This window comes from Sminthopsis crassicaudata, chromosome 1 (genome assembly GCF_048593235.1).
Source record: "Sminthopsis crassicaudata isolate SCR6 chromosome 1, ASM4859323v1, whole genome shotgun sequence".
In the NCBI taxonomy this organism is placed as follows: Eukaryota; Metazoa; Chordata; class Mammalia; order Dasyuromorphia; family Dasyuridae; genus Sminthopsis; species Sminthopsis crassicaudata.
In genome coordinates, this window is record NC_133617.1 from 649,457,294 (window position 1) to 649,482,954 (window position 25,661).

At 35.3% G+C, this 25,661-nt stretch overlaps 1 protein-coding gene across 1 annotated transcript in view; it reads left to right on the forward strand.

Moving 5' to 3' along the window:
- SH3GL2 (SH3 domain containing GRB2 like 2, endophilin A1) overlaps positions 1-25,458 on the forward strand; it is an 80,817-nt gene extending 55,359 nt beyond the window's left edge. Inside the window, 8 exon segments of the mRNA XM_074282965.1 lie at positions 13,924-13,979; positions 13,981-14,010; positions 14,012-14,069; positions 15,147-15,280; positions 19,689-19,847; positions 21,939-22,042; positions 22,390-22,520; positions 23,953-25,458. Of these exon segments, the coding sequence (XP_074139066.1) occupies positions 13,924-13,979; positions 13,981-14,010; positions 14,012-14,069; positions 15,147-15,280; positions 19,689-19,847; positions 21,939-22,042; positions 22,390-22,520; positions 23,953-24,152 (872 nt within the window). The 3' untranslated portion in view covers positions 24,153-25,458.
- The last annotated feature ends 203 nt before the right edge of the window (positions 25,459-25,661 follow it).

The following is a 25,661-nucleotide window of genomic DNA, read 5'->3' on the forward strand; positions in this document are numbered from 1 at the left end:
CAACAAACAAGTCCATCTCATTAGTATGCAAATTTGTCTTCTTTAATAAATAATAAAATTGTAGGTATACCAAAAAATTATTTGAAGATAAATTTATTTATAATTTATTATCAATAAATGTTTCCTTTGTATACCTATTTGGTAAGACTATGTATCTGGGATTGTATATAAATTTCTTGGATGAAAAGTAGTTGTCAGTGGAAAACAAAAATCTAAGAACTACTGGTTTAAAGAACTTATCTTTTTTTCCTTATAAAAGCTGAATGTTTTGTTTGACTATGGACCTGAACATGAGGATTGTTGATTTGGCTTGACCACTGACTTATTTTAGATCTTGCAAATCATTTTTCTCCCTAGTAATGTGATATAGGTAAAAATAAGTATCAAAGCCTAAAAGTCATGTCTGATCATGTCATATCCTATTCAGTGTCTTCCATTGGTTCCCTTTTCAGTCCAAAATCAAATGTAAAATCATCTGGTTGCCTTTTAAGATACTTCATAATCTTTTCCTCCACCTCAGTCCCCTATGTATAGTCTTTTTATACCTTACTTCCATCCACATATTCTATGATTGGGCCATTTAGGCCTTCTTGCTCTCCCTCCAACAAGACACTCCATCTCCTAAATCTATTTTCACTCAAATTTTCTCTTTCCTCACTGCTACCTCCTAGAATCTTTTGTTGCCTTCAAGTTTCAGCTCAAGCCCTACTTCCTCTCCAAGAAGCTTTTCTCAGTTCTTTTTAATGTTTCCTCTGAGATGATCTCAAGTTTTTTTTCTATATTCATAAATTGTACACATGTATATTTGCAACATATACCTGTTTGCATAGTATCTCCTTTTATTGTCAGATTTTTGAAAGGGACTGTTATCGCTCACTTCTGTATTCCAGCAAATAGCACAGTGCCTAGCACAAATTAGCCATTTAATAAATAAATGTTTCCTTAACTAAAAATTTGATGTCCTGGAAAAAATAATGAAGAAAGTCCAGAATGATGAAGTTTTAAAATAATCAATTTTATTTTCATTATGAAGAAATCCTATTGCACAGTGCCTTATTTTTGATGTTCTATAGTTGTTTGTTTTGGGTCTTATCTCCTACTATACTGGAAGCCATATGGAAAATAAGGGCTATTTTTTGTTCCGCATTGCAGAATAATAATAATAACAGCTAATATTTTTAAAGTGCCTTATTTATCTTACTTTATCTGGTCCCCACAACAGCCCTGGGAAATAGGTTTTATTACTGTTCTCATTTTGTAAGTATCAGGCAGGATTTGAATTTTGGCTTTCACACTCTAAGTCCAGCACTCTGAACTATGTGATTAAGAATAAGCAATTTATGTTTATCAATAAAGATATTTTAATACATTTCTTTATCAGCAAGGAAAATTACCTAAATTCAATTTCAAACATTTTTTTTTCCAAAAAATGGAAGGATCTTAATTTGCTTAACTAATTATCACTGCTTTTGAATATTGATGAAGCATTTCATATTTCAGGTTTTAGAACTGGAAAGGATTGTGGAGATCATTTAGTCTAGCCCAGATTTTCTGGCTTAACTTTTTATGGCTGTTTACTTAAGATGAGCATATCAGGTATCAAACTGCAAAATCAGACTTACTAATGACAGGCCTGGTGTCAACTGGCAATTTTCCTGTTTTAGCTACTATCTTCTCCTCCTGCCTTCTGTTCTTTGATCTGTAAATCATTAAATTCCATTTTTTACTCTTTGAAATTTCATTTTATCCTTCCTGCTTATGTAACCAAAATCTAAATAGTGAGCTGGAAATTGATGTTTGTGGCTTACTAACTGCAGTTCAGTGAAGCACTAACTAACTACTCTGAACATAAGCTGTGTTATCATAGTATTCTGTATAGTTGAGTGTATGATTAACAGCATTTACTAATCAATGGATGCTGTGATAATTAATAAATTGCCCAAAGTATGCAATTAAATAATAGCAAAGTTGAAACTCAGACCCACATTATTTGATTCCAAATCCAAGCCTTTTTTCTGCTACAGTGCAACATTTTCAACATTTTATCTTCATTTCATCTTTGTAACTGAATGCAGGGCCAGAAACCCATGACTTAAATTAGATCATTCTTTGTGAATATTTAGGGACAAAACAAAACAAAATAACCTATAAGTTTGACATTGCTGACTATTATTTTTATCTCAGTTGCGTCACTGCTAAATACAGAGTATGAAAAAATTGTGAAAATGTCATGGTTTTGTCACTAAGATTGTTCTTCATAATCACTTTAGCACTGACCTCCCTGGCCAAGAATATCTGCAAATGTATCTTTGTGATTTATTGAGCTGAAGCTAATTTGGATAAAAAATATAAGGCAGTGTTGAGGTGGGGAATTAAATTCCTTATCATCTTTTCTTAGGATAGTTGCCTCTGAATAAATAAGGATATATTTTGTGGATATCATAGTTCCTGGCTTAAAACAGCTTTTTCTAAGTAAAAATTATTTTCCTAGTTCTGGGTCTTTCACAAACTGACCATATGAGTTAGGACACATTACTTAAAATCTTTGGGCCTCACTTTTCACATGTGTAAAATAAAGAATTTGGCCTATATGGGCACTAAGGTCTCTCTCCCAACCTAAAATTATGTGAACAATATAACTAATGCTTTCAGATTTACAGAGAAATTTTCCTTAGAACATACCTCTGTAGTACAGACTGCCAGTATTAATTTGTCTATTATATTATCTCTCATTAGGGGAACTAAAGGAGGAAAGGATAAATGACTTGCCCAGAATCACATAGATAATCAGTGGTAGAACAGGAATTTGATCATCTTGTGATTTCGAATCCAATGTCCAAATATGTTTGTAGATGGGTGGATGTATAGTAGATAGATTGGAAGAATATTTGTTACTATGTGCTTATCATTTGCCAGGAATTAAGCTGAGTTGACCAGTGATCTCTAAGGTTTTTCCTAGTTCTTAAAGTCTGTGATTCTGATGTATGTGATATAAGTTAATTTAAGAGTATTCATTTTTACATGTACCTCTCTGAGTAAAGTCACTTCTGCTGTCAAAGATTTGTTGTTCCTGTACTAGCATACAGCCTTACTTTTTTAAAAGCAAGGACTATGTCTTGTCTTTTTATTCCCCCCAAATATCAATCACAGTACTTAGGATATAATAGATACTTTATAAACATTTGTAGAATTCTACCAATAGATTCACCTAGAGTATCAATTATAAACAAAAATAAATATAGTATCTACCCTCAAGTAACATAAATTCTAGTAATAGAAAAGAAGTAACATATGGTTTGTTTGTATACTTCCTCCAAGGGAGGTTTTAGATAAGAACTTCTAGGGAGAAGGCGACTATCTATAGGGGTAAAGGCTAAAGTATTTCCATAATACTTTTGGTGAATCTATTGGTAGAATTTTATAACTATTTATGAAGTGTCCATTATATGCATAGTACTGTGATTGGTCTTAGGGGACTAAAAACAACAAAAAGACACAGTCTTTGTTTCTAAAAAGGTAATATTGTAACCTAGAACAGGAACAAGTCTACACATCTTTGAGAATAGAAGTGACTTTACTCAGAATAATACATGTAAAAATGTGTGTGTGCTCTTAAATTAACTTATATCACATACATTAGAATCAGACTTTGAGAACAAGGAAAAACCTCAGAGATCACCTCATGTTAGGGGTCCTCAGCCTTTTTTTTGGTCACAATGTTCAAGCAGTATCTAATGTAGTCTCTGGACTCATTCTTAAAATAATGCTTCTAAAGTGCATAAAATAAAATATATAGAATTACAAAAGAAATTATATTAAAATATAGTTATCAAAATTTTTTAAAGCTTACATACTCTGGATTTAGTTAAGCTTCCTCATTTTATATGTGAAGAAAGTAAAAGTTGGAGGTGGAAGGTATTTTCCTCCTGGACAGGGAAACATTTATTAACTGGCTAGTTATCTCTTTTCCGAATATCTCTTCTCCGACCATCACTCATTGCTCCTTCATACCCATCCATGACAGCACCATGCATCAGATGACCTAATTTCATTTCCCCTAACTTTTGCATCATACCCTCTGGAATCTTTGTTTTGTTGTTTAATATCTGTTCTTCATAGTAGACCTGCACTCTGAAATTATACACATATTTGCACTCATTTAAATGTACACATAATGTCCCAGAAGTCCCAGTGAAATTTTAAACTATTTTTCAGTTCAGTCATGTCACACTTTTTGTGACTCCATTTGAGGTTTTCTTGGCAAAGATATTGTAGTGGTCTACCATTTCCTTCTCCAGGTCATTTTGTAGATGAGGAAGCAGAAGCAAACAGGTTAAATAGTTTGCCTAGTGTCACACAGCAACTAAGTATCTGTGGCCAGGTTTAAACTTACAAAAAGGTTGAGTTATTTTGACTTTATGCCCACCATATCATTTAAACTATTGATAGCTTAATAAGAGCTTAATAGCTATCATTTTAAAATGCACTAAGATTTTTGGAAGATGATATATTTTGTGTTAGCATATATGTTTATGCATTTTTTCTTTGTTTTTTACTTCTCCAATTCCCCACTGAAAACTCATTGAGGTAGAGATTGTTTTATTTTTGTCTTCATGTGAACCTCATTAAGTGGCTGGCACTCAAGAAATATTTGTTGAATTGAAACAGGATTAGAATCCAGGACTTCTTTCTGCTAATATTTCTATACTTCATAATTTGATAATTTTATCAGTGTAGTTATATTCTCTATGTAAAATACCAATGGGACCTCTACATATCTTAGTAGATGGTCTTTCAGAATTATTGAAGTATGAAAAATTCATCATCCTTTTGGTCAATCTGGTGATAAGTCTCTGGGGGTCTTAGGTGTCTGGTTTCTAGACCTAAAGAACCATTGCTTTGCAGGACTGTGCTCAAAAACTTTTTAGCTTTGTACAGTTTGGGAGATCTCGTACTGCACTAAATTCTTGGGGAATCAAGGATCACTGCCACTGGATGATCTTACCAGAAATTTAAATTTTACTAATAAACATCTTATACTCCAGGAATTTGTGATTTTACTTTTTAAAATTTATTCTCTTCTTATCTAAATAATTATTTTTATACAACTTTTGTTTCTTACTTATCTTTTACTCACAGGCTGTCCCAAGCTCTTTTCACAGACTTAACCCTGGACTACAGGCTGTTTTAATTTGTTCTTTCATTGATTTTTTTTAAAAAGCACATCTCTTATATTCTTGTATTGCTCTCCTTCATCTGCTTTGCCTCCTGTCACAAAAGTGATCTGTTCTAGAAGGATGGAGAGCCTTTTTGTTTTCTGCAAGCCCAGCCTGGTTCTTCCTCTTTGGTTTTGTTTATCCCATATCTATTTCATTGCCATTTTTTAAAATATCCTCCCATCAGCTTAGACAATTTCCCCCAACATTTTAAAACCATCCATCTAAACATAATAGACTTTAGATAAACATGAATAACAGTTTCTTCACCAATCATGGATCATTCAAGGACTAGAAAGATTTATAAACCAGAAGTTCTAAGACTCCTCATTTAGAATAGATTAAAATGGGTTCATGAATTTTAATGCCAGTCACATCAAAGATGTTAGTTGAAAAATGCTTTTAAACTATAAAAGGAATTGGATATAACAACAGTAGTGTAGACTTCCTTCTTCCTTTTATAGATGGTTTCATTAAAAAATTACATTCTTCTTATAGCAGGGGCAGAATAAGTAACTGTTTTCTAACTGCATAACATTCAACATTATGGTTTTATAAAGTTATGAAATTGGAGCACCAATTTCTGGAAGATTACAGTAATACTATTGTTGTCTAGTGGGGGTACAATGAGGCAGAAGTATTTATAGTTTAACAGTTGGGCTCAGAGTGAGAAAAGAAGTAAACTGAAGCTTTTCAGTGTATGTAAACCCCAGGTTCAGGATCAATTGGATTTTCATTTCAAGAGCTAATCAGTTTGTCTGTGGCACCTTCGCTACTTAGACTATCACCTCCCCTTCTTTCCCAACAGTAATCTGGATCCTTGGATTCCTTGACTCTAAGAGACAAACTTTTGCTTTATCTTGTCAGGACCTCCAAGACATTTTCCCTCTTATTGGAACATAATCAGTCTCTCCTTTGACCTTCTTCCTTACAAGATCTTTATATGATATCTTCCCTCATTAAAATGTAAGATTTCCCCACTCCTATGCTCAGCCAAGGTGAGAAGTCTATGAATGTAATACATTTTCAGGTGTTGTTTTGGATGTGCTGACCATTTAGATTGGTTTTTCCCTCCTCTATTTGTCTTGAGATGTAAAAGGAAATTATAGTGATGTAAAAAAAAAAGATATTTTAAAAAAATTTACATTACGAAATAGGAAAAAAAATAATTAAGAATCCTTCACAAAAGGACTCTTTTGTTTGCTTGTCTTTATATTCTTAACTCTTAGCACAATGCCTAGGCTTTAATCCAGTGGTCCTCAAACTTTTTAAATAGGGAGCCAGTTCACTGTCCTTCAGACTGTTGGAGGGCCAGACTATAGTAAAAACAAAAACTCACACTATCTCCACTCCTCAGCCCATGTGCCCAGCAGGAGCATAAGCGAACTCAGCCCGCTGCATCTGGCCCGCCGGCGGTAGTTTGAGAACCCCTGCTTTAATCCATGCTTTTTGATTGATTATTAGAGGACAACCATCCAGTAAAACATGAATACACAACCAAGTTTTACAGTGTGATTCAATCTTCAGCCTTCTCATGAGAAATAACAGAGAAAAGATTAAGGGACTTTTTTTTTTCATTACCCAATCCACATGTAATACAATGATTCCAAGTTTTTCCTGTACTATTTATGTCTGTTCTTGCTGCTTTCTCTTGTTTTCTCATCATAAGACTATCCATTCCATTTTTGTTTTTGCTCATCTGTTTTTTTGCATTCACTTCAATCTCCTCCTACTCTATTTATACTTCCCCTCACCTCACTCTCCATTTTTATGTCATTACTGGCTAAAAAGCTGGAGCTCAGATTTTGTTTTGTTCATAGAAAAGATTCTGAAAGTAGACTTAAATGATCTTATTTTCACAGACTGTATAAAGATGTGCTATCTTCAAGCTTCAGAAGCTAGACTACCTTTAAATAGGCACATGCATGATCTATGTTATGTACTAGAATTTTATTGGCAGCAGTATCCACTGTGATTTAATGGCTTTTTCAAGATTATTCTTGTTTGATGATCTTGGATATTATGTCCTATTGCTGGGTTAAATTTTTTTTTTTTGCCCTAAATCCCCCAAAGTCAAAATCATTAAAAGTAGGAAAGATAGATTAAGGGTATTTGGATGGACTGAATGGACTTTCATAAAGACAGTGTCTTAATTTTTTTTTTAAATTTTCATATGAATTTATAGATTTATAGAAAATAATGATAATAGCATTCTGTACAGTGCTTTGAAGTTTGCAAAGCATTTTAGACATATTAATTGATTGGATCCTCGAAACAACATTGTAGATAGGTATTGTTATTATCCTCCCTCTTACAGATGAGGAAACTGAGTCAAAGAGAGGTTATTACTTTCCAAGAATAGCAATAAATGTTTGAGGATTCAAACTCAAGTTTTCCTGACTCTAAGTCATTAGAACTATAGGAGACTTTAAAACATAATTTAGTCCATCCTCTCATTTCACAATTGCAAAAAATGATAAAAGAGTAAATTGAAAAAGATAGCAAATGGTGGTAAAATATTGAGTGGTGGAGTTTGTCCTTACACACAAACTCTTCAGTCTATTTCTTTCTTTCTTGGTAATGTAAGTAAAATATGGGTGGTATATCTTGCTTTGGCAACTTTAATATAAATAGTTGGACTTCCCATAGATATGGATAACAAGTCTCAGATCAAAGATTATAGATACATAAACACATATATGCACATATATACATTTATAATGAAATTCTTAATTTTTTTTCTAAAAAATAACTTTTAATATTTTTGCTAGCCTTTTTCCCAATCATTAAATTTTAAGTTGGGCATATAAAATGTAAAGACCATCAAGACTTAGATGAAAAATGTATAGGTACAATTTAATAACTTTCTTACCAAATTTAAGATGGTAACATTTGCTACTTGATCTACCTCCAAGCTCTAAGTTCTTAATTAAAAGATTTTAACAGCAAATATATAATTCTAGGTCTCTGGATTTATTCAAATTAAAGATTGTTCTTTTTTAAGGAAAGCAAGCAAAATAACAGCTATGTCATTCTACTTCTTGTCTGTCATCCACTATGAGCAGTCATTTTATTTTATTTTTTAATTTTAACGTCATTTACCTCTTTATCTTTTGAATTAATTGCCAATCTTAGCTCATTTTGAGTTTTAAAATTTCTCATATCTTTATTTACAGCACATACTAAGCTTTTGCGTTCATCCTTGATCACTTGCCCATGGTTCCCTGGCCAAAAACATAAATTGATTAGTGAGTTCTCTGTGTAGCCACCTCTATTTCTCTATACTTTCCCTTCTTTTCTTCTCCATCAGAATTTTTTAAAATTTCATTTAAAAATTCATTCTGACATGTGTATGATTACCTACTAAAACTTTAGACTATGGATTCAACTTATCTTCTTTCTGAATTCTTTAAAATATGCTTTTCCTAAATCTGGAGTATACAGCAGAATACACTTACCTTTACATTCCCTTATATCTCAAAATCCCTAAGGTCCTATCCATTTTTCTATTTGGATGGATGGAATGTAGTCTCAAAGAGACAAGTACTAAGAAGCCCAAGAAAGGTCACTTCCAGGAAGTAGAATTTTAATAGAGATATGAAAGAAGCTGGAAAGTTTAATAAAAATAATAGCTAGCATGTATATAACATTTCAAGGTTTGCAAAATGCTTAATATATATTATCTCATTTGTTTCTCCTAACAACCTTGGAAGCAGTTGCCATTATCAGTCCCATTGTACAAGTGAATAAACTGAAAGAGATTGTCACTTACCTAAATCTACACAGATAATGTTTGTAGGGTAGGTTTTGAATTCAGTCCTTCCTAATTTGAAGTCCAATATTCTATCTGTCATGCTCCGTAGATGCTTATTATGACACCGGCCTGCCTCAGAGGTATAGCTAGGATATGAAAGTGGGAGAACTTTCAAAGTATGTGGGGCAGCCAATTAAAAAAACATGGAGGCTGGAGATAAAAGTATCAAAAGTAGCTAGTAGTCCAGTATAGCTGGATCATAGAATGAGAAAGGAATAAGACTGAAAAGTTTGAAAGAGGCCAATTTATAAAGATCTTTAAATGCCAGAGAAATGACTTTACATTGCTTTTGTTGTATTGAATAAATAATATCATACAAACACACACATACATCATATATATGTGTCTCTGTGTGAGCAAGAGTACAAGTACACAGTTTTTGTAATGTATATTTATGCTGTTATGATTAATAAAATAATTCATGCAAAAATATATCTGAATATATAGCTGTTCTTTGTCATTTTTGTTTTCAACTACTAATTACAAAAAATATAATTATTATAAAGTATTCAATTGTACTTTTAGGAAGAGTATTATTTTGAGCTACTGGGAGTGGTCCTGGGCTAATCTTAATGAAAGCACTTAACTGTCCTGAAGAGGGTGGGTCTGTCAGAAGAATGTTTCAGAGTTCACTTGCTTCCCCCCAAAAGTCAAGGGGGGCATAGTTTACATCATTTTGATGCAAAGTGAGGTGAGCAGAATCAGGAGAATGTTGTACGTAGTAATAGCCACATTGTATGATCAGTTATGACTTAACTATTCTTCGCAATACAATGAATTAAATAGTTCTAAAGAACTTATAATGAAAAATTCTGTCCACAATGAATTTGGACAATATGTTTCACTTGTCTAACATAGAAACATATTGTGCATGCCTGCACATTTACAAACTATATTACGCTACTTCCTATCTCAAAGATTGGGATAGGGAAGAAAGGGAAGGAAATAATTTGGAAGTCAAAATTTTAAAACTGTAAGGCTGGAGAAATTGAGCAAGAAAGTCTCTTTTATCTCTAATCCTGCTCATTTTCTAACATCTCACTGGGGAGCTCCAAAATGTAATGCTGGAGAAACTGAGCAAGACGGAGATTAGAGAGTATTCAATACAGAATTTATTAAATGGAGAGATTTAGTGGGACCAATGGATGCATGGTTGGTCCCATGGCTGAACATGACTATCTTCTGGAAGAATCTTGCCCTGAATGTCTGATAACAAGATTCTTTTACTGGGTAACAAGAACAATGACATGATGGGGGAGGTACCTGGATGGGACTGATCTAATGGGGGGAGGAACCAAGGATGAGGATGACTTAAGGATGAGGGAGGTACTGGAGAGGCTCCTGCTATTCTAATGATGTCTAAAATGGATAAAGACCTTTATCCATCAAACATTTAGAGGTACTATAGCCTAAGGTCTAAGATGTAAGACCTTTATCCTAACACAAAGGGGGAATGATTATAACCTGAGGCAGAGTAACTGAATGGGACAATTAGGGAAACTGGGTCAGGACATTAAAAGAGAATTGTGGCACAACAAAAACAAATGCTAAAATTGTTTTTGCATGTAATTAGGGAAAAATAAAATATTAAATTAAAAAGGACTCTTTGATGTACTGTTGGTAGAACTGTGAATAAGTTCAAACATTTTGAGAAGTAATTTGCAATTATGTCCCAAGAGTTCATAAACAGTACATGCCATAGCAATACTACTCCTAGCCCTATGTCAATAAAGAAAGGAAGGAAGGAAGGGAGAAAGGAAGAGAGGAAGAAAGAAAAAGAGGAAGAAAGAAAAGAAAAAAAAAAGAAAGTATATATGTATTTATCAACAAAAACATCATAGCAGATCCTTTTTTAGTAGCAAAGAGTTGGAAACCAGGAATGTGCCCCTCAGTTAGAAAATGAATGAACAAATTTTGGTATATCGATATGATGAAATATTACTGTTATAAAGTACTAAAGACATGATTTCAAAAAGATTTGGGAAGACTTGTGTTAACTGGTACAAATTAAAGTGAGCAGAACCAGGAGAAAAATTTATATTGTAACATCAGCATTGTAAAAATGAAAGACTTTCCTGAAAGGTTTAACTATTCTGATCAACAAAATGATCAACCAAAATTCCAGATGATTGATGAAAGTGAATGCTGCTTACCTCAAGAAAGAGAGGATATATTAATATGCAGAACATGAAAATCACTTTTTAACATGACTAGTAAGATAATTTGTTTTGCTTAACTATGTTTATTTGACACAAGAATCTTTATTTCCCTTTCCCCTTCTCTTCTCCACCCTTTTCTTCTTTTCCTCTTCTTTTTCCTCCCCTTTCTATCTTTCCTCTTCATTTCTCTTCCCTTTTTATAATGTAAAAAAGATAATAACTAATATTGTCTTTGGATTTCTCCTCTATTGATTTTTATAATGTAACTGATTTTGTGCTGTATTGGTTTTTATAATTTTTATAATTTTATAACCTACTTGAAATCACTTCATTCAGAAGTGCTGTCTTTTCTGATTCAAATTAGTTTAAAGGTATGGTTGACTGGGACTGTTGTTATCACTTATTTAATCTGGCCCTGGGACATCTGTTTGTTTGTCTATAAATGCAGATCAGATTAATCTGGGGTTCACCTTCAAAAGACTTTGCCATCTATCTTTGGCTGTCCTTGTACAATTAGAGGAGGGTTGATCTTCCCCAAGGGAACAACAAACCTGATGCTTCTAGACCCCTAAGAAATTAAAAGAGGCAGATGAGTCCCATAAGACAATTTATATTCCTTAATTGTCAGAATGGGGTGCAATTAGCCATACCTGAATGCTAACCCATTTTCTCAGTATGATCTTTTATAATGATCCCCTATTTCTGCATGTTAATAAAAACAATCTCCCCCCCCCCTTCTCATTGGGGTCACTGAGGTGGTTAGTCTGACTCACTTTGTTAGCCATTATATGCATTATTGCTTTTTTTTTTTTTTTTTTTTTTTTTACTTTATTTTTATATTTTAATAGTTTTTATTTACCAGATATATGCATGGGTAATTTTACAACACTGACAACTCCCAAACCTTTTGTTCTAATTTTCCCCCTCCTTCCTCCCCTCCCCCCAGATGGCAGGCTGATCAATACATGTTAAATATGTTAAAGTATAAATTAAATACAATATGTGTATACATGGTCAAACAGTTGTTTTGCTGTACAAAAAGAATCGGACTTTGAAACAGAGTACCCATTAGCCTGTGTAGGAAATCCAAAATGCAGGTGGATAAAATTAGAGGGATTGGGAATTCAATGTAGTGGTTCATAGTCATCTCTGAGAGTTCTTTCCCTGGGTATAGCTGGTTCAGTTCATTACTGCTCAATTGGAACTGATTTGGTCCATCAGAATTGATCATCATACAGTATTGTTATTGAAGTATATAATGATCTCCTGGTTGTGCTCATTTCACTCAGCATCAGTTCATGCAAGTCTCTCCAGGCCTTTCTGAAATCATCCTGCTGCTCATTTCTTACAGAACAATAATATTCCATAATATTCATATAGCACAATTTATTTAGCCATTCTCCAATTGATGGGCATCCACATAGTTTCTGGCCACTACAAAGAGGGCTGCCACAAACATTTATGCACATACAGGCCCCTTTCCCTCCTTTAAGATTTCGTTGGGATATAATCCTAGTAACACTGCTGGATCAAAGGGTATGCACAGTTTGATAACTTTTTGGGCATAGTTCCAAATTGCTCTCCAGAATGGCTGGATGTATTCACAATCTCACCAATAATGCATCAGTTTCCCTGTTTTCCCACATCCCCTCTAACATTCTGCATTATCTTTCCCTGTCATTCTAGCCAATCTGACAGGTGTGTAGTGGTATCTCAGAGTTGTCTTAATCTGCATTTCTCTGGTTAATAATGACTTGAAGCATCTTTTCATATGGCTAGAAATAGTTTTAATTTCTTCATCTGAGAATTGTCTGTTCATATCCTTTGACCATTTATCAATTGGAGAATGGATTGATTTTCTTATAAATTAGAGTCAATTCTCTATGTATTTTGGAAATGAGGCCTTTATCAGAACCCTTAAATGTAAAAATGTTTTCCCAGTTTATTGTTTCCCTTCTAATCTTATCTGCATTAGTTTTGTTTGTACAAAAACTTAAATTTGATATAATCAAAGTTTTCTACTTTGTGATCAATAACGATCTCTAGTTCTTCTTTGGACATAAATTCCTTCCTCCTCCACGGGTCTGAGAGGTAAACTATCCTGTGTTCCTCTAATTTATTTATGATCTCATTCTTTATGCATTATTATAAAGAAACTGTAGCTTGTAGGAGTCTGTATTTCAGTTTACCTTCATTGTATTTACTTGTCACAGTTTAGGGAGGAAAAAAACAAGTGCTTGATAATGGGAGAAAAATTAAACACATTTGACATGTATGAGACTGCCTGTCATCTAGGGGAGGGGGTGGAGGGAAGGAGGGAAAATTCGGAATAGATGTGAATGCAAGGGATAATGTAAAAATTACCTATGCATATGTACTGTCAAAAAAAAGGTTACAATTATAAAATTAATATTAAAAAAAGAAAAATTAAAAAGAAGGGATATTGCTATTTTAGAAGGTTGCAAGTCACTTACCTAGTACAAATATAGTCATTTGACAGTCCAAATTAACTGCTGCTTATACACTATTGTACTCCTATATTCCTTTTCAAAGCTCCTTATTGCCCTCATGCCTTTTCTCTCATTTCTTTCTTCCTGTTCTCTTCTGTCTCCCCTCTTTTCTCTCTTCTCTTCTTACTTTCATATTTTATAGTTTATATATTTATATTCAGTCACTGATTGACAGTAGATTGGGTGGATCTGCCACCTGCCATTTACTATCTTTCTCCCCACAGCTTCTAGAGCTAAACTTAGCATGATCAACACAATGTCCAAGATCCGAGGGCAGGAGAAAGGGACCAGGCTACCCACAGGCTGAGGCCCCTGCTTGCAGAAGCCATGCTCAAGTTTGGGAGAGAGCTTGGAGATGAATGCAACTTTGGTAACTGTTGGTTTTTTGCTTCTGGATTATGTGTGGGATGTGTTAGGCCCCCTTTCCCAAATTAGCTAATCAGAGACATCTTCAGGTACAGAGAGAAAGCATTTATTTCATCCCTGCAGGAAAAGGCCCAGCACACCCAGGAGGCATCTCAGCTCCTACCATGTGCTCTCAACCTAACAAGGCAGAAGCTTATCAGGAGTTAAGCAAGACCAAGCCTTTTCATTAGATGGACTAAAAGGAAGTAACCATCATTGACCAAGGGTCACCAATGTTGCCTACTTCCTGTGGGTCACTGTCACTTCCTGTAGCTGATCTAGGGTCTTAACTTTTTAGAGACCTCTAGGCCCAGAGATAATGTGACTTCCTGCAACCTGAGGCCCAAGGCCTGATCTTCAGGCTCTAAAGACCTCTGGGAATAGGTATCACATAATTTAGGCCTATGATCTGACCTACTCTGTCTCAAACTTTATAAGAAATCTCCACCCCAGTCCCATTCAATTATCTTGCTTATCTGGAGCTTTTAGTTCAGTGGTGTAAGAAAGTTGATTTTAAAAATCGATCAGGAATACAAGCCTTGTCACCAGGAATTTATTTTCATTTGGATAAATTGTTTTCAGAATGTTTGCTTTGTTTGTATTTGGAAAGTAGCTGTGCTAACTACTATATTACCAATGAATTTTATTTTTGTTTTATTTTTTGTTTGTTTTTGTCTCTTTCCTTGAGCAAAGATTTAACCATGAAAGTTAATCTTAATAAAGTTTCAAACACATTAGGGTTTCATATTAAGAATTCAAAAGTTAATATAATTTGAAAAAAAATAATTTAAAAAATATTTTTAGGGGAATAACATACCAAAAAATCCAGTTTATTTAAATATGGATTATAGGCCATTTCTCTTAGCTGATAATTTCCTTGAGTCTAAGGAATATTCTTTTCTCAATTTCCCTTTTGAAAAAGGGTTAAAGAGCCTGAATATTCACTGGAACAGGAGTTGAGGTTATTATAGTCCTAAGTACAGAGCTGTCTATACTTGAACTTTGTATTTTAAGGTAAAATAAAAATATTTTCTTGTCCTAGGCCCAGCCCTTGGTGATGTTGGGGAGGCCATGAGGGAACTGTCGGAGGTGAAAGATTCTTTGGACATGGAAGTGAAACAAAATTTCATTGATCCTCTCCAGAATCTCCATGATAAGGACCTGAGGGAAATACAGGTATCTGACCCATTATACATGGAAAAATAAAGAACTTTAGCCAATTATGATAATGATCATTATGACTTATGATAACTACCAAAATAATAACCATGACATTTATATAATAGAAAATGTACAAAGAAACCATGTATATACATGCATACACACATATATGGACCTATATATATATGTATGTATATAGAGACATGTGTATATAGATAAATATATATATATATATATAGAGAGAGAGAGAGAGATAGATAGATAGATAGATAGATAGATAGATAGATAGATAGATAGATAGATAGATATAGCTAGATAGATAGCTTGGAAGTCAGTAGGATTCCTCTTTGTGAATACAATCTGGTTGCAAATACTCATTGTGTGACCTTGGGCAAGGCACTAAACTCTGCTTGCCTTGGTATGATCTGGAGAAGGAAATGGCAAATCACTATAGTATTTTTGTCAAGAAAATCCCAAATGGGATCACAGAGAGTTGAATATGACTGAACAACAAAATTACATGTATCATAATCATTTTACACATGAGGAAACTGGAAGGAAAGTCAAGCATATTGTTTCTGATCACATAGCTATTAGAGATGATATTTGAAGCTAGGTTTTTCTTAACTTCAAGACTAGCCACCATACATTTTGCCATTATTTTCATTTTTAAATGGCAATAATAATAGTCACTTAAGTAAACCAGCACTTATTAAGTGACTAATGTATACTGGCTATAGTGCTAAGCTCTGTAGATACTTAGAAAACCAAAAAGATAATTCCTAGTCTTAAAGAGCTTAATTGGGGAGGGGTGTGGGGACTAGGAGACAATATGCAAACAACTGTGTACACCAAAAATATTATAGTAAGACATAAATTCAAGATAATCAATAAAGTGAAGGCCCTACCATTAAGGGAGCTTCTTGTAGATGGTAGGATTTCCGCTAGGAAAGCCTGGGAAGCTAAGAAGCAGAAATGAGGAGGAAATAAGCTCCTAGGTATGGCAGAGAGGAAGTGAAAATAACCAGTGTTGTGGAGTGTCCTGTTTGAAGAACAACAAAGAGGAGAAGTAAAGTATATTTTATTTCCCAGTATGCTTTTTCCCTCCTTCTTATTCAAAAACAAATCTTAAGAATGAAAAAGAAAGAGGGGGGGGGGAACCTAGTTCAGCAAATTAACCAACCCATCAGCTACTTTTAAGTTCAACCCTACATGTACTCATGATCCTTCATCTTTGCAGAGAAAATAAGGAGATGCTTCTCATATTTTTTTCGGAGGGATAGACTTAGAAATCATCATTACTCTGTGTTCAATTTCTGGTTTGTTTTGTTGTTGTTTTTGTTGTTCTTGTGGGGAACATTTTCTTTTCCAGAAGGATTATTATTCTTTTTCAGAGAAGCACAAATATATTAATTAACCTATAATTCTCTGTGTTGATTTTACCCTATGAAAAGCCAGCTGTACCACTGATGACAATTTTGTAGTTTGCTTAAATGAGCAGTTATATTAACACTGAATGCTCATGTGTTTTCACATTTTCATAACAGCTGTTGGGACTGAGGAAAAAATACTCAAGTGTCATCTTTTGAAAGCCACATAGGACAATGAAGCTTTTTCTTTGATATCTATATCTATATCTATATCTATATTAGCCCTCCCTTGCAAAGGGACAAAGTGCATCATTTAGAAAGGCAATTTCCACTTCTCTTATTCAGGATCTTGTTTTCTATAAAAACAAAGTAGCTCTTGAAACCCTGCAGATCACATGGTAGGAACTCATTAAACTGAGTTAATGAATGAGTCACAATTCCTAGAAATGCCCCATCAAAAAGATACCAAAAAGACTCTTCAATATGCTCAAATGAGGGCCCATGTCTATAAAGTTGTTTCAAGAAAGATGAATTACAGAATAGAAAGAGCTAAGAATTTGAAATTTTAAAGTTTCAGTCCAACTGAAAAGGGATTATGAGTCCAGACTTCTCATTTGAAAGATGAAAAATCTAATGAACAGAATAGAGAAGTGTTTCACCTGAGGTCACACAAGTGACAGGTAGCAGAATTAGAATTTAAATCTGCATTCTCTACAAATCAAATGCACATACTACTGTATCATACTGCCTATCTTATTTCTCTCCTTTATGAATTGCAGTTTCTTGGCAATTACTTGCAATGAATGAATCTTAGCCTCCTCTTCTTCCCAATACTTGGATTAGATGCTCATCAAAATTCCTTTTAACTCTAAAATTCAGAGATGCCATTATGTTTCTTTGCCATAGTAAGAACTGCATTTTGCTTAGAATTCTACAGCTAACTCACAGAAAGAATTTGAGACAAGTTTTTATGGGCAAGCAAATATTCTTACTGAGAACATTTTGATTGGGGTGGATTTCATACCCTTTTTTCCTTTTCCTTTTCTCCCCATGTCCTTTGGCTTTTCCATCCCTTTTTGCTTTCTATTCATGAATGGGAACAAAAGGAAAATGAGTAGAAGGGACACCACCATCTTTTACCAGCTCAGAAGCAGTAGAATGAAATTAAAGACACTTAAAAAGAACTGAGACATTATGGCATAGGGGGCAGATGGCTGTCTTTAAACAGGAGCACTAGTTTACCTCTGACTCCTACTAGCTTTATGATTGTCTGAAAAATGACTTATTTAATGTTATACTTTATAAGTAGAAAAGCTTGGATTTGAACCCAGGTCCTCTGATTGAACTTTCATTCATTCTTTCTATGCCATCATCCTCCTTCTATTTTGTGTTTAATGATGCTTACATTTGAGAGTAAACAAAAATGCAAACCTTCCATTGCAGTTTACTTAAATTTCAAACTGTCATCAGTAGATTTTCCCCAAATAATTTTAGAGAACACATTTTTTAATTAATTGAGCCTCTTGTTGGAGGTATGCTCTCTACTGATACATATCACAGTCATTTCATAGCATATCTCCCTGAGTTGCGAAGGCCAAAACTATTTCTATTTGGTGGCTGACCTTCTGGAGAAGATAATTTACTGGGAAATTACAAATCAAGGTGGCTCTACTACCAGCATAAGGATATTCTCCTCTGTGAATGATCTATGGATTCTTTTACTCTTAGGCTAGTTTCTTCTTGGATGTGTGTCTAGGATCAAAGAAAAATAAAATTATTCTAGGTGTAGCAAGATTAGGAGCACAGATTTGTGGCAATAAATAGTTAAATAAAATTTCTATTCTGGCATCATGTAGAGTATGGGTAACTCTGAGTTCTCAAAAGGAAAGTCAGTGGAGCAGAAGTTAGAGAAGATCCTGTCAAGATGAAAAAGTTCAAATTACTGTCCTGGTAACAGACTTTCATACTGCTTCAGTCTAGCTGAGAGCAAACAGGCTCAGTATTACCTATGCAGTAATGAATTATTTGAGTAGAAAAGGTCTATAAAGGAAGAGGCATTGTGTTACAGTGGGTAGAGAGTGAGCTAAGAAGAGCTGAGTTCAAATCCCACCTTTGTCATATTCTGGCTGGGTAGATCATTTAATCTTAGTGTGCTGAACAATTCTAATTCTCTAAGATTGTAAATTATAAGGAAAGTGCCCATGTAGACAGGTAGTAAGACTTCTTAACTGGAAGTAAACTGATCACCTCACAGCTCAGGTTAAGGATTGGGGGAAGGGGGAAGATTGTCCCAAGGCAAAATCTTTTGAAATAGTAAGGTTTTCATTTCAAAGAGTTCATCCAAATAGCCCATTTTTTTTGGTTTAACTCTTAATTCTACTAGGAAGTTGACATTTTTCACTTAAACAAGAACTGGAGGCTATTTAGAAAAATGAGACTGAATTAGGGAATGGGGAGGAGGGCAGTTCTCATTTGTATTCTCTCATTCATTTACTTAACCTTTGAAAATTATTTCTTCTCCAGTGATCTCCTAATATTTAAGCTTCTGCCTTCTTTTGAAAATGAATGGAAGGCAGGGAATATGCATTTATTAAGTACCAACAGTGTGCTAGGCACTTTGTTAAGCCTTTTACAAACACCTCATTTGAGCCACAGATAGATACTATTATTATCCCTGTGAGGTATAGGTAAAGTGACTTGCCCAGCTTCAAAATAGTCCAAGGTCATATTTAAACTCAGATATTCCTGACTCCAGGAATATCTTTACTCTGCCATATAGCTGTTATGGTTGTTTTTAAGTACTAAAAATAATTAACTAAAGCTTTGGAGAGGTTATAGTTTGGATTAAAATCCAATCTGTATCGGAAATCACAGATACTTACAGCATTGGAATGTTTGAAATTTTCAAAGTGTTTTCCTCAAAATACTTTATTGAGGTAAGAAATAATAGTGGCTAAAGATCTAGGCCTTGGAATCAGAAGGATACAGATCTTCCATCTATCTAATCCTTTCAAAAGCTTTCCTTTGATCTCTTTTGCCCTTCAATTTTTCAGCATCATTTAAAGAAGTTGGAGGGTCGACGCCTGGACTTTGATTACAAGAAGAAAAGGCAAGGCAAGATTCCAGACGAGGAGCTTCGCCAAGCTCTAGAGAAATTTGATGAATCTAAAGAAATCGCTGAATCAAGCATGTTCAACCTCCTCGAAATGGATGTGAGCAGATTCCTAACTATTTTATTTGGACTTGAGTTTTGAATCTTGTCATTATGTGCTTATTTAAACACATTTACACATTAATTAATACTCTCAACATCCAAATTACCCTAACTTGAACATGGACTTAGGTAGGTGGTTGCTGTCATTCAAAAGAATGTGGCTAGTTAAGCTGGAAAGGGATATATTTTAAAAGGCTAACAACTGCAAAGAAAAGCAAGGAGAAAACATTCTTTATGGTATTTTCACTGAAATACCAAAGGACTGCCACTCATATTTATCTAATGTTAAAATGTACAAAATGGTTTTCCTTTAACAATTCCCATAAGATATTATTAAAGGAACTATTATTGTTCTTGCTTAAATGAAGACATGCAACTCAAAAATATAAGTGACTTTTTAAGATCACGAAGGTAGCAAATATCAGAGCCAAGACTTGAGCTCAATTCTCTCCTCTCTCTCCTCTCTACAAGTAAAATACTCTTGCCATCACAGCATCACACACTGCATATTAATAGTCAAGCATAAGAAGTAGTATGAAAGACATCATCCAGGATATATACAATGACAAAAGGAGAAATCATTTAGTAAGTTAGTCATTTAGTAAAAGCAAGAGAAAACTAGTGGACAGATATAAAATATGGAGGACAGCTTCTAACCCATTGGTTAAATCTCTATACATAATTTCTTAGAGAGCTTGGACAAAAATCACACAACTTGGAAATGTATGAATAGGTTTCAAGGTAAACTATTGGAGAAAAAGTTCACATTAGTGAGAAATCAATTATTTACCATTTAGTAAGTCTTCATAATATCACTAGCCAATCAGTTGTTTAAGAATTATTAGATAGTAAGAGTGAAATAGCCCTCATTGGAAGCTATTTTAATTCTTCCATGAGGCTATGGGGCCTTTTGGTTTTATTTCAGAGGTAAGAAACTGCAAAAAATATGTCATATAATCACTTAAGTCATTAATATAAATACTCTTTCTAACTTTCCAGTCTCCCCACTTCTTAATTAGGTATCAGTAACAGCAGGTTTGGAGAAATGATGGCAGGGATAGACTTTTTTAGTATAGTAGTGAATTAAACAACTGCCTTCAAAACCATGAGTAAATGTGTATGTGCCTGTGTGTGTACACAGAACATGTGTGATCACCAATTTTGATAATGTTTTTCTAATTAATTATAACTTTGGTGAGACATGGATATATGGGAGAGAATTCTGTAGCTGACATTTTGGCCTCTCCAAACATACAAAATGGACTGTGATTACTCTGAGGATTTAGCAAGCCTGGGATAACTTAGCCCAGGAAACTCTTTTCAGTTTAGTCAACTTAAACTACCACAAGGGACCCAGAATTAAGAGTGGCAGCATCTCAGGAGAAGAAATTATTATTTACTTCTTAATACCATATCAGTTTTTGTGGGCATTTATTTTCTAACAGAAATCCAAAATATTTAGCATAGTTATTTACAAATATTTCTAGCAAGTCATACCTCAAGAAACTACATCATTGCTTACTGACATATGCTGAATGTCCACAGATCAAAATTATATTCTTTGTTCAATTCATGCCTTTACCTTTCAAATGAGTAAGACTAACTTGAGTGGTGGACCTAATTTTAATTTTCATTACTACCCATAGAATCCACATTTATTGCTATCTTAATCAGATATTAATAAAGTTGATCAACCTGTGACTATGTGCCATCTTCAGATGAAATACTATGAGTTAATTGTTTCATAGATTTAGACACCTTCTCTTCCACCAGGCTTCTCTTGACCTTCCAGGGGCTAACAACTTTACATATCATTTTATATTTCCTTTGTATATATTTTGTGTTTATTTATCTGTGTGTGTGTGTGTAAGTGAGTATATGCATATTTTATTTCCACAAAAAAAGTCTTTTGAGGGAATAAAAGTCCTTTGAGATTATAGATTGTTTTGTTTTTAAACTATATGTGCAGCACTTGGCATGGTGTCCATTGCATAGTACTAAGTACTTTCTGGATGTTTGAAGAAATGATCTATAAAAAGTGACTTAAAAGCATTGCTCTAAAGTTCACTTTTTTTCTATTGATGTGCAGATTGAACAGGTGAGCCAGCTCTCTGCTCTGGTACAAGCCCAGCTGGAGTACCACAAGCAGGCTTCCCAGATTCTGCAGCAAGTTACTGTCAGGCTTGAGGAAAGGTACTACACCCTTTTGATCAAAATGTTAAGAATAAATTGCTGATGGTAAACTTAAACTCTTCACTGAAATAGCCTATAATGCTCATTGAATCCTTTAACATTACCATGAGTTAGCTTTTTCAAGCTTTTCTATTAGAGAATCCCAGAACATTCACTAAGGAGTATTCCCTCCCCCATTTTGCTTATACTTCAAGAATAAATATAAGATGCATGCCTAATTCATCATAAGGGTACTTATACAGATTTTTGCTTCTGTTTCATTAATGTTGATGATATCACTTCTTTTTTTTAACTTTGTCATTTTTATCTTTTTGATTGATTGATTGATTGATTGATCCCTTATACAGGATAAGAGAAGCTTCCTCTCAGCCTAGAAGAGAGTATCAGCCTAAACCCCGCATGAGCCTAGAGTTTGCATCTGGAGACAATACTCAACATAATGGAGGCCTATCTCATACAAGCACTCCTAAACCAACAGGTTAGATACAACGGGATATAGATTTTATTAAAACACATGAGGGAAATTTTCCAGTAGTATCTTTTGATGTAATCCTGAGATTCTCTTGGTTTTCATTCAAGTCACAGTAATTTATTTCTCCTCTTCCTAATTTATTCTTTGTGAGTTATAATTATTTGAAAAAGGATTTTTCTTTCCCTCCCTCTATTTTTTCTCTCACCTGCACCTTCTCTTTCTTGTTTTCTCTTTTCTTTATCTACTTTTCACTCTATCTTTCTAGTTGTCCCATTTTCTTTTCCTCCCTTTTTCTATTATTCCCTTTGCCTCTCTCTCTCTCTCTGTCTGTCTCTCTCTCTCTCTCTCTCTCTCTCTCTCTCTCTCTCTCTTTCTTTTCCCTTCTTCCTTTCCCCTTTTCCAATTCTTCTCTTCTTTCTTCTTTGTAGGTTTTCCCTTTATAAGTCTTTTATTCTTCATGTTTTTTATTTCTGTTCTCTTTTATCAGGACCTACACACATACTAATCTTGTAATCTACTCTCCCAGCACGCCTGGATTTTGAGCATCCTTTTTTCCCTGGGTAGTAAATCACTTCCCTTGACATATTGTATCAGCACTGTGAGATTGAGTTTCAGTCTTTGATTCCATTTTCCCCTTCCTTTGTCACATGCTCCGACCCCCTGCTGCCTACTACATAGTCCAGCCCACCCTCAGGAACATGTTGAGTCAGATTCCTTGAACAACACTAGCGTGGCTGTCTTGCATACTAATACAGTTTGAGTCATGACACCTGCCAGGTTTTCAACAGTTCATTGTGTTGTGGGACTGAGGTTGGTACAATAAAAATAAACTTTCATTTCTGCTGGGGAAATGAATATATTCTCATTAATGCAGTTTTAAGTTTTGTCGTTTTTTTTCCCCCCAGATGGTTAAAAAAAAAAAAAAAATCTATGGGCAACACATTTGGCAAACAGCTTTCATTTTCAGTGGTTTTGCATTTGGTTTTTAAAACATGTGTGGGAATCTCACCACCTTTTCCTGAATCTCCAGTGTTTGTTGTCCTTCTGCAAAAGAAAAATAGACTAAAGATGTACTTAGGAGGCGAGGGTGAAGGAGCAAGGAGGTATTAGAAAGCAATTGGATTTAAATCCATGTCTTCCAGCATCAGATTCAACATTCCTTTCATCATACCACAGTGTCTTTATTGCAAACAGAATTTGACCAACAACTTTTCAGACGCTTGAGTCCCAGGATTGGCTAAGTATTCCAACTTGGGGGAAGGCATGAAGATTGATAGGTCCTGTGGATGTGATCTGAATCATTTCCCCTTTGTGAGATAGGAAATAGAATAGGAGTTAACACGGCAAGTACAGAAATCTCTAATTTGATACAAGTTGTAGATACCAGGTGTCACAATGCTAAGTGTTTCTTTGCTTTTCTCCATTTTCTGTCTTTTAGGTGTCCCGATGGATCAGCCCTGCTGCCGGGCTCTGTATGACTTTGAACCTGAAAATGAAGGCGAGCTGGGTTTTAAGGAGGGGGATGTCATTACCCTCACCAACCAGATTGATGAGAACTGGTATGAGGGGATGCTTCATGGTCAGTCAGGTTTCTTCCCTATCAATTATGTGGAGATTCTGGTTGCTCTGCCTCATTAGGATGTCTTGCTGGCTGGCTCACCAACTCTTGGCCCAGGTAGTTCAGTTTATTGCCACTGCTTTGGAAATGCTGCTTTAAGCACCTCCCAAGTACCAGCTGCAGTGGTCCACGTCACCCAGTCCCACTGAGCATTTTTGGTTCCCTCTGGCTGCCCTGCTCTGGCCGTGGTGATGGACGATATCTTCCTGCACGTTGAATGGCACGCGCCTCCTGCTTGCCAGACAAGGCCAGCCCATGGTCACAGCCAGCAGCGGTTTGCACACTTTAGGTAGACATGTCTCCCCGAGGCGTGACCGGGTGGCTCAATGCAGTCAGTCCATCCTATCGAAGATAACGTCTATCACCTCGAGGTCATTTTCAAGCCTCTGCTCTCCATTCCAAGAGAGAAATGTTCTTGCCACTCTGTGTCCCCCTCCCCAGGATCCCCAGCTCACTAAGCTGTCTGATATTGCCTCACCAGCACATTGTCTTTTGATCTGAATAAATAGTCTTGAGATGTGATCTGTGAAAAAGCTACAATGGAAATTCAAAGGCTTTTCTGAAAACCAACTATCTTTTGTAACCATTTATACCTTCGCTGACGTACCACCGCTTTTCCTCTCTTTCTATCAAAGAAAAGCCCCATTTGATTTCTGGGGAAGAGAGGCCCAGGGACTAGGGGAAGAAATATTCTGTGAGGAAACAATCCAGTGTGCTTGCTCTGCAGAAATAGTGCATGAGACCATGTTTCTCCAGGATAGCTGGGCACAGAGCTGGCGCAGAACGGAAGAGGAAGGAGGGCAGGGAGGGGAAATACAGTTATACTCTTGTGTGTTCCCTAAGATGCTTTGGCACAGAGACAAATAAAAGCACCAGGAAATATCTATCTCCTACTCACGATCAAGAAATCGGCCTCCTCCGTTTTTCTCTTTCCACTGTCCCCTCGTATTCTTTGAACACCATTTGTGCATATTCTGCCCTCAATGAGGACTAAATAACGATTTGTGTGTGTGTGCTGAGCAATTCAAGGTGTGTGGCTCCAGTCAGCTCTCTCACTCCCCTCCCCCCGGCCTCATCGTGTGTGTACAGTGCTGTGCGTAGCTCTATCGACAGTCTTTTTGTAATGGTTGTAAGAGTCCCCTTAGTTGAGCCCCTCAGAGTTCTATTTATCTAAACTGTACAGCCCCCTTCAGAGATTTAATGTGCCGCTTCGGATGTGCCATGTCCATCCTGAACCATGTGAAATGAAAGACCAGCTCCTCTTGCTTCATGTATAAACTATCAAAGAAAGCTTGCTGTCTCCAATAAACAGTGCAGACAGACAAATCACAAGACTGGTGTTTTCTTTCTGTTTTGCTGTGTGGGTTGTGGGATACCTGAGGTGGGGATGGGGAAGGAAGGGGAGTATCTACTGTGTGCTGCTCCTCACAATACCTGTAGATGGACAGGAAGATGGTATGATTGTCCCCCCACTAAGTGGTTTTGCAAAAAGTCCACAGCTAGGAGGTATCTGCGACCAGATAGGTCTT